Raw genomic sequence first — 12443 nt, forward strand, 5'->3', positions numbered from 1 at the left:
TGAGCAGAAAAGCACAATTGCACATTTGACACATCCAACTTTTGGTTTCTAAAGTTTGCGTTCTGTTCTCCTGGCCCGTTTAGAGGGGGTTTTTCTGAAGCCCTGATGTTTTTCACTTGCCGGAGTAAGTCACCCACAGTTTCTCTGTGCAGCAAAACCCAGATTCCATCCGACCATGTGAAATGCTCGGGGCTGTGAGGTCACTGACGGAAGTCATCTAACACAGAATACAGGAATCTGTCAGGCATTTTTTCACCCCCAGACAATCCCCCCCCCCCCCCAAAAAAAATGTTCCTGTTTCAAATCAGTTTCGATGAGGATATTCTGGACGGGAATCGGATGAATTGGTTCTGGGCATTAGGGTGCTTTTCGAACACATGGGGCGAGGGTGAGACATCCTTATTTTTGGAATGTCGAGGGGCTTGTGCAGTTTAGGGACGGAGATTAGAAAACTCTCAATTCTGAGAATGTCCTGCAAAAAAAAACGGGTGCCACATTTTTCTCAGATTCCGGGATATAAATATCTCTTATAGAAGAAATGTGAACAGCAGATCTATTCATCTTATCAGATTTACAATTTAAGACAGACACTGAACTGAGAGTCCAGGTTTTTTTATTGAAATCTTTTTTTAATGTGTTAAATGGCAAAGAACTGACAATCATGCAAACATAGACGACAATAAAAGGTGCAGATATATAATTAAAAAAAACATTCTTAGTTACAGTATTTGTTTAGAGATTCGTGCAATCAATCTCCATCTTATCGGTGACTCATCGGTATTAAGATGTGCTTAGTGCTGCAGGTTCTTATCTCGTCTCCTGCTCTGACAACTCTGAACTCAACATGAACTGTCTCTGTCCTTCCAACAAATTAAGATCCAGAGGTTTTTTACACACAAAAAGCAAAGACGCTCATTGTGCAGGCTGCCAGACACGAGTCAAACGAGGACCTCCAGCTGATAGTTTCCCCCGGTTACAATGTTCCTGTAAAGTTCGCTGAAGCGTACGGGCGGAGACGAAGACAAAGGTGAGGTGTACCTGTGAAAACAGTGCTCCTTTGTTTCACAACCTGATGTGTTTTGACACAGAAGGTGCAAAACGGAGCCGTGGCTGCTGCCAGTCATGTGAGTCGAACCTGACTCGTCTTGTGAGAACAATGAAGTCATATTGTCATGTCGCCTTTTTTATAAAGTTAAATTATGTCTATGGTGAGCTGTTTTCTAAGATGTGTGTCTTATAGTCTACTGGATGTCAGTAAACATCCATGGTACGGAGGTCAGAAGGTGCTTTGAGGTGAACCAACACACTGTTCCCGTCGGTTGCTCAGAATAACACCAGACTTATCCTCGCAACATCTGGACAACATGGCTGAAGCCATCATCGTGACCCAGTGCATCTTAAAAATGCCTGGGTTTTGGGGGGTTTAACTTGCTGGAGATCCCGTTCCTACAGTGACACCTGGTGGACACTCATCATCATGACCAAAACGGAGACCAGGAATGATGAGAGCGAGGCAAGAATACTGCAATCTGACACGGTTAGGTGTCAGGAATTCAAATAGCTATCCACTTTCATAAAAAAATAAAATAGGTGTTGTTTTTATTTAATTTCTTATCATCTTAGTCGTGACTGTAACACACTCAACTTTAGCTAATAATCTGAGCTAGAGTGGAAATGAACCTACTGTTACACTCTACTGGAATCAAGTTTACATCAAAACAGGAACAACGCTACAAAGCAGTTATATTAACACAGGAAGTCAGAAAGAACGGGCTTAACATAATTACATAATCAAAAACTCAACTGAGCTAAACTAAAAACGGAATCTCACTAACGACCGATCATCACCTGCTCTATGACAGCTGAGCATTTTTAAATATTATTGTGTCAAACGACTTTTAGTTGCTTGAATGTGAATAATTGTTACAGAAGAACGTGATGCAGTTAATCCCAGCTCTTGTTTTAAAACTAACCCAAATTAGTAAAACTGTTTTCTTGGCCGCTGTCATGTCGGCTCACGTCATCAAACCTCTTCAGACCTCCGATGTGACAGCTGGGAGTCTTCCTCGCCGGTGTGTGACCCGTGTTCACTGAGCCGGAGCCCCCTGGTTCTTACTCTCCTGCCACGACTTCTTCCTTATCTCCAGCTCAGCGTCGGTGAATGAGGCCGGACCCCAGTTACTGATCTTCTGAGGTCCTTTATGACCTAAAAAAAATAGAATAAAGGTGGTTTTGGCCTGAATTCCAAATGTGGAACACTAGAATGTTGAAATCTTACAGAATCACAACGATAGCTCTTACATGCTGGTATATATATATCTGTGTAATGTTGATTTATGAAAATAATGATTGTCCCTACCTGGTTGGACGAGACGCAGCAGCCCCTCATGCTTGGCCACCTTGTCCTTCCAGTTCTTGGTCTTGTTTGCTGCTCGTTCAAGCTTCCTTGACACCTTCTGTATGGGATAAAGGAAACACGATGCATGGAATGAGATCATATAAACGTTGAGTCACTTAAGTGGGATGAAGGACATCTTGAGACAGTTGAAACAGTCCAGCAAGCAGGGAGTGCTGCTGAGTCATGATGTGTAAAGTATTGAGCCCCAGTATCTGGATATCAGAAGCTGCATTCCCTCCACATGTGTGAGCTGACCTCGTACTGCTCCAGTGCTCCGTGCCGCTCCCTCTCCAGCTTCTCCAGCTGCAGCATGGCTGCCTGCAGCTCTCTCTCCTTCCCATGCTGCTCGGCCACCAGCTCCAGCTTCTCAGCCTGGGACTGAGACAGCATCCTCTGCTGCTGCAGGTGCAGCTGCTCCAGCTCCGCCCTCTTCGCTGCCTCCTCCTCCAGCAGCCTGGGATGGGGGGAAAAACAGCAATGCTGCTTAAATCCGTCATCTCTTTTATCCACGTCAGTCTGGTCAGTTCAGAACAGATTAGACTATGGGGATATTTTACTCATTAGTACACCTGCAGCTGAGTTAAACAGCTCTGGGAAACCCTGTTTATATGTATGAAGAGATTATTATTTTTTAGGTTGTTTATTTGTGATTTTCTATTGTTTAGGGTTCTCTTTTTTTGTTTTTTACCCAAAATATCTTAAATATTTTAATTAAGATTGTGAAGATCCGATAATAAAAAAAAATAATAATATTAAAATTAACAAACACAGTAGTTTGACTATTTACGGTTTTATTACTTGTTTTTCTGTCACTTCATATTCCTGCATACATTATCTGAGCTGCCACAAGAGACTTTCTTTGTTTTTGCAAACTTTTTTGTTCATAATGATCTAGTCCTTTAAAAAAATGTCAGGAAAAACTCTGTCGTCTAACTTTTAATCAGCGCTGTCTGATTATTGATTTGTTCACTTAGTTTGTTTTATTTATGTATTGGTATACTGCTAACCAAGCTAATTATACTATCTGTCTGTGGCTAATGTGCTGCTAACACAAAATTCTAGGTAACTTTTCATTTACTTATTCATTATTAGTTTCTTACATGCATGAAGGACAATGTAACTGCTCTGGTAATTAGCTTATCTTCAGTAAATATGAATAGCTTAAACGTATTTCATACAGGAGTTTGTATTACTGTGTTTATCCACTGTCCAGTGTGTGTGTGTGTGTGTGTGTGTGTGTTTATCTGAGACCTGGCCTGCAGCTTGTGCATGGCCTCCTCATCCTGCTTGGCCTGCCTCTCGTCCTCTAAGGCCTCCTCCAGACGGTGGTACATGTCCTCCAGCTCCCGGACTCGCTGCAGGTGCTGCTCCAGTTCACAGGTTTTCTGAGCCACTTGCTTCTCCATCTGCTGACGCACCTGTATGAGTCAACACACGCACACACACACCCACCCACACACACACACACACACACACACACACACACACACACACACACACACACACACAGACACAGAGCTGCTCGTTCTTACATACTACACTCTTGAACCAAGCATCAATCTATAAATATACTGTAAATTGCTGTATTTTAGCTTCGTCTGCATCTGCTTATGTGTTGCTGCAACGATGCAATCTCATCTAAGTAAACAATAAAGGCTGTCTGTTCGTTCACTAGACGATGATTAATACGTCTGTGCATGTGACACTCCAAGAGATGACTCAACATCATGGGATATAACATTTGAACTCTTCTAGCTTGTGTTTCCTGGAAGGGCGGAGGTACAGACAGGTGGCTGAATCCGAAAATAGACAAGACAGTCTGACTTTAGAGACTTTTCTAAAGGCTGCATGTCACCCCATATGCAGTGCCAATAGCCTGCATCATTGGGACAAAAGGGCAGAGTTGTGGGACGCAGACTTTGGCACGGTGGTTACCATTTTCTCTCTTTCCAGGTCCAGTCTGTAGCGATCCTGCAGGTCTAACTGAGTCTGCTTCCTCCTGTGCTCCTCTATCGCTGCTTTAGCTGCAGCCTCTTCTATTTTCTGTGAAGCACAAAAGAGGAAAGAGACGTTACTTATCTGCTTTCCTGGAAGCCGCACCGGGCTACAAGGAGAAATCGTATTAATAAATCCTTGTTTTTTATAACATTTTACTCGGTAACACCAGGCTCCATTCGCCAAAAGATCCGGAAACTTAATGTGACTTTCCATTTAATCAGTATTTGAGCTTATAATTATAAATGAGTGTTTGACAATCAAACATCTGGTGGAGTACACAAATAAGTGAGAATCCATCAATAATCTGCTGCAGCTCTGAACCAAACTGACCCTTCAGTAGATGCAGATGTCCCTGACTCATACTTTGTTTGCATAGCAGATTTCACTTCCCTTTTCACAGTGAATGCTCTGCTTCAGTGTGCGTGTGTGTGTGTGTGTGTGTGTTGCAGGTTTTAGGTTATTTTAAGACAGTTTATCTGAATATATAGGGAAGTGGACAAAAACTCTTGTTTTTTTACATATGCCCGTAATTTGCTTTAGATTAGAGTCTTTGGGCTTCACTCAACGCTGAAATGAACAGAAATAGACTCCTGTATGTAACATTTGAGTTGTGCACATGGTTACAGGCGCCAACCAGATGCGATAGCCTCCTTCTCAAAGTTAAGTTTGAAGAGTTGAGCATGAACCGGTACCTTCTTCATGCCCTCCAGCTGTCTCTGTTTGGTCTCATTTTCCACCTGGAGCTGCTTCATCCTCTCTGCCAGCGTGCCTTCCTCCGCCTGCCTCTGCCGGAGCTCCCTGCGCCTCAGCCGGGCCTCGCGGTGAGGAGACAGCAGCCCCAACCTCAGCATCTGGATGCACGTTTGAATAGCTGAGCAAGAGGGAAGCACTGATTGATTAACGAGCTACTGCTGAGACATTCAAAAAATTCAAAGAGATGATGATAACGGCGATTCTTAGACAAGGCAGTTACAGAGAAGTGGAATATGACGACGTACCTTGAAACCATTCCTGCTTCTTCTTTTTATCAGATGCACTAATCTCAAAGCTTTTATCAGTGCACTTGATAATGAATAGGCATTTCCTCCCTTCTTTATCCGGCAGAGACTGCAGGAGAGAAGAAGTTACAGCACTTCAGTCGCACACTAAATGTGAGTTTATAGCAATTTTAACAGTCGCTGCTCTTTAGACAATGCTAATGCTATTTCTGAACCAAATTAAATCCTTCAGAAAAGTCGTTTCTAATTTCACTTTGAGTGATTTAGTCACCCTAACAGAATTACTTGCATATTATATCTTGTAGATGGATAACAACACACCTCCACACAGCAGGTTCGGTCCAGAAGGATGACGCCCTTCTTCTCAACAAGGTCCTCACAGCTGTAGTATGACAGAGAGTTGGGCCGAAGGATGAACCAGCGCTCGGTCCAGTTCTTCCTTTTGTGGCCCTTTTTCATCATGTATCCCTTCAAAGCACAATGTGGACGTAAACGAGGACACCTGAGCTGCCCAATTAGAACTAAAACAGTGCTACTTGTGATGAGATGCCTGTGCACACGTGAGATCAATGTCCTGTCTAACCTCCTTGAGCTCATCCAGGATGAGTTCCTTGAAGACCTCGTCGATGCCCATAGACAGGGTCTGGCGGTTCTTGTCCTTCCTGAAGTAGCTCATCCCCACAAGTTCAATCAACTCCCAGGCAGTCAGGCAGTTCTTCTGTGTGCTCAGCTGCAGCTTGTTCTCTGCAAACTTCTCCTCGCTCCATCCGCTCCCCATAGCCTCCATCAGCTTCTGCAGGAAGTACTCAATCTAAAGAGGTGGACGGACAAAAGAGCTTTAAACATACTGTTTACTTGCAGTTAAAACTCGCACAGAAGACACCCGTGAGGATCTTCCTCACCTCTTCAGCAACAATGACGAGTGGGTATTTGTCTTCCGACAGAAAGTTGAAAATGCACCAGACTTTGAAAGCATCCTTGTCTGAGATGAGCATAGGGTTACTGCAGATATTCTTCTTGCAGCACAGTGTCCAGCACATCTTGTTAAACTTCAGCACGTCAAATTCCTCCTGTATCTGGGGATAGAAGTGCACCATTCAGTCACAGTCAAAGTGGTCAGCACCAGTGGGGGCAGCGTGTTTACAAATGCTAAGCAGGAGAGCAGGAGCTTGTCCTCTTTCAAAACCTCCAGTCTGCAGGATGTGAGGTACAAACCCAATGTTATTAAAAGCCTCATTTTTATTCAAGTCAGAGACGACGAGAGAAAGGCAAGAAAACAGCCTCCAAGTACAAAGAGGGAAACTTAAGCAGTTTGCTCACTGACATGAGACTTCAACAGATGTGTTTGTGGTTTATTACACTACAGGGCAAAATTAGGCACAACAATGCTTCTTGTTAGCAACGAGTGTATGAGGATGTAGCCCATTTTACCTACATGTTTATTATACTATAACAATAAATATGTTTCCCTGGAGCAGAGATGTGGTTGTAACCATTTCCTCTCCCACAGAGCTGAACCGGTTCTGATTGACATCATACACTCTTCAACAGACAGCAAATGTGTTGGTGTTGTTTTTTTCTATGTATTTATTTCATTTCTATAGATTATATTTTATATTTTAGTGTTTTAAGTTTAAGTTGAAACCCTTTGAGAGCTGTGCAACATTCACTATAAATAAGTGCTATCACGACTACATTATGCCTTATTACTGATTTAAATGTGTCAGTAGCAATATATATGTAGAAAATGTCTAGTACTGTCAAGATGTGTACTTATGTTTGCTTATTTTTTTAATTCTAGTCCTCAAATGTCCTTGTTAGAGATATTTGGCTACTTTTGTTTGATTATGACTGTCGATTTGTTTTTTTCCTACAGTCGTTTTACTGCTAATCAAGCTACGACTTGCTCACACAACATTCCCAGCTACTTAATTCACTGTTATGGGTTTTACTCTTTTCACTCTGTTACAGCATGGCATGAGCTGGAACAACAATTTCTGGAGTTGGATTCTTTCTTAGGGAATCTCGTCTTTTTTTCTGATTTATAATCACTATCATTGAATTTGTTGTCCAAATCGGTTTTCAAAAGTTTCACAATTGCTTCCAGTGAAGCTCTCGAAGGCCAACTTGAATTTTTCAATTTTTGCAAATGAAGTGTTAGAAACACCCGACTCTCCCATTGTCCGACATCTATTTCAGCATCTTTGTCTCTACCTTGTCGAGAATAAACCTGTTGAGGTAAGGCATGTAGCCCTGGTTGGACAGAGGGCCTTCATCGTCGTCTTTGAAATGCTGTTCGAGGGCCACAGGGTCGTGAGGGATGTTCATCACTGTGCACAGGCTGTGAGACAGCACCTAAAGAAAAAGAAAAGACACATTCTTGGAAATGAATATGTCGGTGAAGCTCTCTTATTTACCAGATTCGACATGCAAATACCTTTCTCTGACATTTACATGCATCACTAGCCAAGCGTTACTATTTGAAGGTGACATCCTGCTCTTTAGACCAAATGTTTTATTTTTACTTGTTAGTTCAGCTGCGATAATGAAGGGTTACACCCAGAAGTGTTATTTTAACTGTGATGCACTGTAGCTTCATATCAACCAGGACCAAGATAAGATTCTGAATTGTGGTGGATAATTAGCTTTGAACTGAATATGATGTAAAGACCATGAAGAACAAGGACTTTAAGAGTTGTCCTGGCCACTCTGCAGTGTTGAGAGTTGGAAAACCCGTCTCTAAGTCAGGCTGTTTCTTTGTCAGGCTGGGCACACTGACCTCAGTCTAGGGGTGTGAATCTTTGGCTTCACAGCGATTCGATTCGATTAACGATACAGTAGATGGCGATTCGATTCAAGGACGATTTTTTTTGTTGTTGTAACGATTCGATTCGATTCTGTAAACCATGATTCGATTCAGTAACTCGTAACCAAAATTCTATATCCATGAAATAAACATGCAATAATGCGAGTGAGACTATCTGTATTCTTCTGAAAGGTGAAAAAATAACATATTTATTCTCGAAAAAAGTAGTCCTGCATAATATTTTATGCTGAATACAAAAATGTAATTAAACATTGCTCAGTTATTTTGAACATTATTCAATAGACTACATGCTGGCAGGGGAGAATGTGTCTTAAACGTATTAAAACATTAATCATAAGTAAGAATCACGATTCATTCGATTAAATGCATTTATATTGATTATTGGTGAAGCCAAAACGATTCATTCTATTTACTTATTTTAGCAGATTGATTTAGTTGAATCTATAGGACTGACAATCAATTCATGGATTAATCGAATGAATCCTTACACCTCTACCTCAGACCCATCCGACAAACAAACAAATCTGGTCCGGACAGCAGCAACATAAGTGAATAAATAGTGGATGAATAAGAGAATCTGACAAGGCCAATACAGCATCTCTGCAGTCGCCTTTATATAAAGTATACTGTGTGTATATTATGATGGTGTACATCCCAATATAAGTACCAATATTTATTTATTTATCCCGCGGGGAACGTCGAGCTGCAAAAGTAACGTTACGTAACGTAACGCGCCGACCGTTACATCAACAACAATAACGGTAGGGGATCAAACGTAACGTGACATGGGTTGATGAAGAAGCTACACGGCTAGTGTGAGTATGTGTTCATCATCCGGGGAACAAACAAACAAACAAACAAACAAATAGAGGAAACTAGAACTGAAACGCACCTTTAACTGAGATTTGGACACTTTCCCACGCTGGTCCACGTCCAGGGCTGTGAAGGCGTGCCATATGGACTTCAGGAGCTCGTCTCGGGGCCACATTTTGTCCATCGTCCGCCGCAGCACCAGAGGAGCTCTGCCTGTCTGCCTGCCTGCCTGTCTGCCTGTCTGATGTGTCTCCCTGTCGCCTCTCAAACAGCGCGGTGGTGGAGAAGTGCGATGACAGCGCCACGTGACGTTTACTTCCATTTCCTCTCATCCAGTCATACTGAGCGGTTTCTCATCACAGTCTGCTCCTCCCCGTCCACTGAGCCTGACCTCTGACATGTTGAGCAATACATTGACACATTGTATTTTTTTAGGTAGGGGACTTTCCTAAAGTGAAGCTTGTGTTTATTGTTTCAAGAAAATGTGACTGGAAATTGGACATTTCAATCACAAGCTGTTTATTACTTTCATATAACCAGAGAAATACAATAACAAATGGAGAGTGATCATTATTGTTAACACCATTTTAGAGGTTATTGCTTTAGGCACTTGTTTGTCTTAATCCCATTGTGTTCATTATCATACATCTAGAGGGAGGGAGTAAATCAATATATATAACATGTTATTCAGTAAAGATCAGTAAAGAACCTCTTAAATAATCCTGAAATTCAAATCCAGTCCTTGCAGATTGTTAAATTCAAGCCAAATAAAAACTCCCAATGACCCAAGTTTCCAGTGTGATGATAATTTGTGTGCGAATGTTCCTGTTTAACACATGAAAAACGAATATAGATGTACACTTTCTTTTATTTCATGTATATATTATTATGTAATATATCAAGAATTGGTCCAACAAAAAGTATAACATTTAACAATGGGTATTTAACATTTTGTTGCTGTTGAGTGTATAAGGTAACAATAATATAATAATAAGATAACCTTCTGGAGACCTTCAGGATGTGAACTGGAAGAGACAGTCATGACCATACAAGGCAATTTTGGGGCGACGTGGCCGAGAGAAATGCAGCATATTTTCACCTTAACTTTACTTACTACCTCTACTACTTTACTAGGTAAATTAAGGATTGATATCGACCAAGCAAGAGTTGCTGATTGTTTGAACAATGAGAAGACTAACCAAGACGGGGTGAGTTTACTTTCTTGTTGTCCAGTTTGAATAAAGTGTGTTTTGAGGTAACAAGGCCTCAAGCCTGTCTTTATTCAGTGTAAGAGAAAACATTCACAAGAGTTAAATTTACGGTTGTATTTTAATGATTTAGTGTAAGAAATATTCTTTTATTTTCATTTTGTGATCTTATTTTGTTTGTTTTATCAGACTAAAAGATATTGTGTGTAAGGTGAAGAACTCACCATTTGTGTGCAATGCATCCTGGTACATGTAGGCACAGCCAGCACAGCTTTCAGAGGAGTCAGCTTCCTCAGACTGTATAATACACTAATTGATCAGTGGAACCTATTTGCCTTCAGCACTGACTGGACTTGCACCTTCAAGAGTCATTCATGAAAATATTTGGTTATTTGTAGACATAACTTTCACTGTCGTCTGCGCTTTGACACAACGGAGACTGAATGTTGGTTGACTTCACTGGTTGTAAAGTACCAGTGATGTTGGTTGACTTCAGCTTGAAATCAACTCAACTGTGAATCCAAACAAGCTGGCCTAGCTTGGCCAACATTGTAGCTGGGTGTAAGGCTAGGCTAACATTGTAGCTGGGTGCTAGGCTAGGCCAAAATTGCAGCTGGGTGTAAGGCTAGGCTAACATTGTAGCTGGGTGCTAGGCTAGGCTAACATTGTAGCTGGGTGTAAGGCTAGGCTAACATTGTAGCTGGGTGCTAGGCTAGGCTAACATTGTAGCTGGGTGCTAGGCTAGGCTAACATTGTAGGTGCAGAAGCAGATCTCCATCAACAAGGACCAGCATGCTGAGATGCAGAAGATGAAGGCAGAGAAAGAGGCCCTAATCCCTGAAAGGGAGGCTAGCAGTCTCTCTTTGGCTCAAAAGTGCCCCACTCCATCTGCATGGTTGGAAAAAGCTCAGAGAGATCTGCAGAAGGAGATCTTCATCAACAAGGACCAGCATGCTGAGATGCAGAAGATGAAGGCAGAGAAAAGGGACCTTCTACGTGAAAGGGAGGCCAGCAGTCTGCAGCTCAGTGCTGAAAGGCAGCTCCTTGCAGTTGCTAAAACCAACATGGGCAAGGTACAAAAAGAGTTGAGGGAGGTAAAGGGAGCTCTCTCCTTTCAGGTTGAGGAGAATAAGAAGGCCCTGGAGAAACCCAAGGCTTGTTTGGCAAAAGCTCAGAGAGAGCTGCAGAAGCAGATCTCGATCAACAAGGACCAGCATGCTGAGATGCAGAAGATGAAGGCAGAGAAAGAGGCCCTCATCTGTGAAAGGGAGGCTAGCAGTCTCCCTTTGGCTCAAAAGGGCCCCCCTCCATCTGCATGGTTGGAAAAAGCTGAGAGTGATCTGCAGAAGCAGATCTCCATCAACAAGGACCAGCATGCTGAGATGCAGAATATGAAGGCAGAGAAAGAGGCCCTTCTATGTGAAAGGGAGGCCAGCAGTCTGCAGCTCAGTGCTGAACGGCAGCTCCTTACAGTTGCTAAAACCAACGTGGAGAAGTTACAACAAGAGTTGAGCAAGGTGGAGGGAGCTCTCCAACATCAGGTTGAGGAGACTAAGAAGTTGGCGAGTGACCGCCTGGTGTGGTGGCAGGAGAGAGACTCCCTGGTGAAGCAGAACCTGAAAGACAAAACTTCCTATCAGGCTCAGCTCCACAAGCAGGAGCAGAGGAAGAAACTCCTTGTGGCTTCTATAGCAAAGGCCGAGCAGCAGCACAAGAGTGATCAGGAAGAAAAGTCATCCCTCACTGCAATGCTGAAAGAAGCACAGGACAAATACCATGCCCAGCTGAAGATCGGAGCCTCTCTCCAAACACAACAGGAGGAGGCTACAAAGATCCATCAAGCCCAGATGGAGCAGCAGAAAGTGGAGACCAGCAGGATTGCAGCAGCCGTGAAAAAGTCAGAAGAGCTGCTGGAGACTGAACGTCTCCACTCTGAGATGGAGAAAAAGAAATCTCAGCAGGATCTTGAGACCGAACGCTTCCAGGTGGAGGAGGAGAGATCATGCCTCACTGCAACGCTGAAAGAAGTCCGGGTCAAGTACCTTGCCCAGCTGACGTGCGTAGCCTCTCTTCAAACACAACATAAGGAGGCTACAAAGATCCATCAAGCCCAGCTGGAGCAGCAGAAAGTGGAGACCAGCAGGATCGCAGCAGATCTGAAAGAATCCAAAGATCTGCTTGAAACTCAGAGTCTCCGCTTT

The 12443-nt window shown here is 42.7% G+C and overlaps 1 protein-coding gene across 1 annotated transcript; it reads right to left on the reverse strand.

Annotated features, from left to right (window-relative positions):
* Window positions 1-591: 591 nt before the first annotated feature.
* On the reverse strand, window positions 592-9299 carry LOC311016504 (switch-associated protein 70-like). Its single transcript, XM_084014228.1, has 12 exons — window positions 9114-9299; window positions 7609-7749; window positions 6297-6470; window positions 5978-6205; window positions 5716-5862; window positions 5395-5503; window positions 5089-5267; window positions 4334-4441; window positions 3650-3816; window positions 2654-2852; window positions 2360-2456; window positions 592-2206 (listed from the first exon to the last, which is right to left on the reverse strand). The coding sequence occupies exons 1-12, from the start codon at window positions 9216-9218 to the stop codon at window positions 2088-2090; spliced, it is 1773 nt and encodes a 590-aa protein (XP_083870354.1). The 5' UTR covers window positions 9219-9299; the 3' UTR covers window positions 592-2087.
* Between the last annotated feature and the right edge of the window lie 3144 nt (window positions 9300-12443).

This window comes from Eutrigla gurnardus (assembly GCF_963514095.1).
Source record: "Eutrigla gurnardus genome assembly, chromosome: 1".
Lineage (NCBI taxonomy): Eukaryota > Metazoa > Chordata > Actinopteri > Perciformes > Triglidae > Eutrigla > Eutrigla gurnardus.

Bases quoted from the DNA above. Each gene is read 5' to 3' on its own strand.
- LOC311016504 (XM_084014228.1), bottom strand. From the start codon at position 9,218: ATGGACAAAATGTGGCCCCGAGACGAGCTCCTGAAGTCCATATGGCAC. The intron at 5,268-5,394 runs GTACGTCGTCAT...CCTCTTGCTCAG, and splicing joins GAAGCAGGAATGGTTTCAAG to CTATTCAAACGTGCATCCAG. The intron at 4,442-5,088 runs GTACCGGTTCAT...TGTGCTTCACAG, and splicing joins AGCTGGAGGGCATGAAGAAG to AAAATAGAAGAGGCTGCAGC.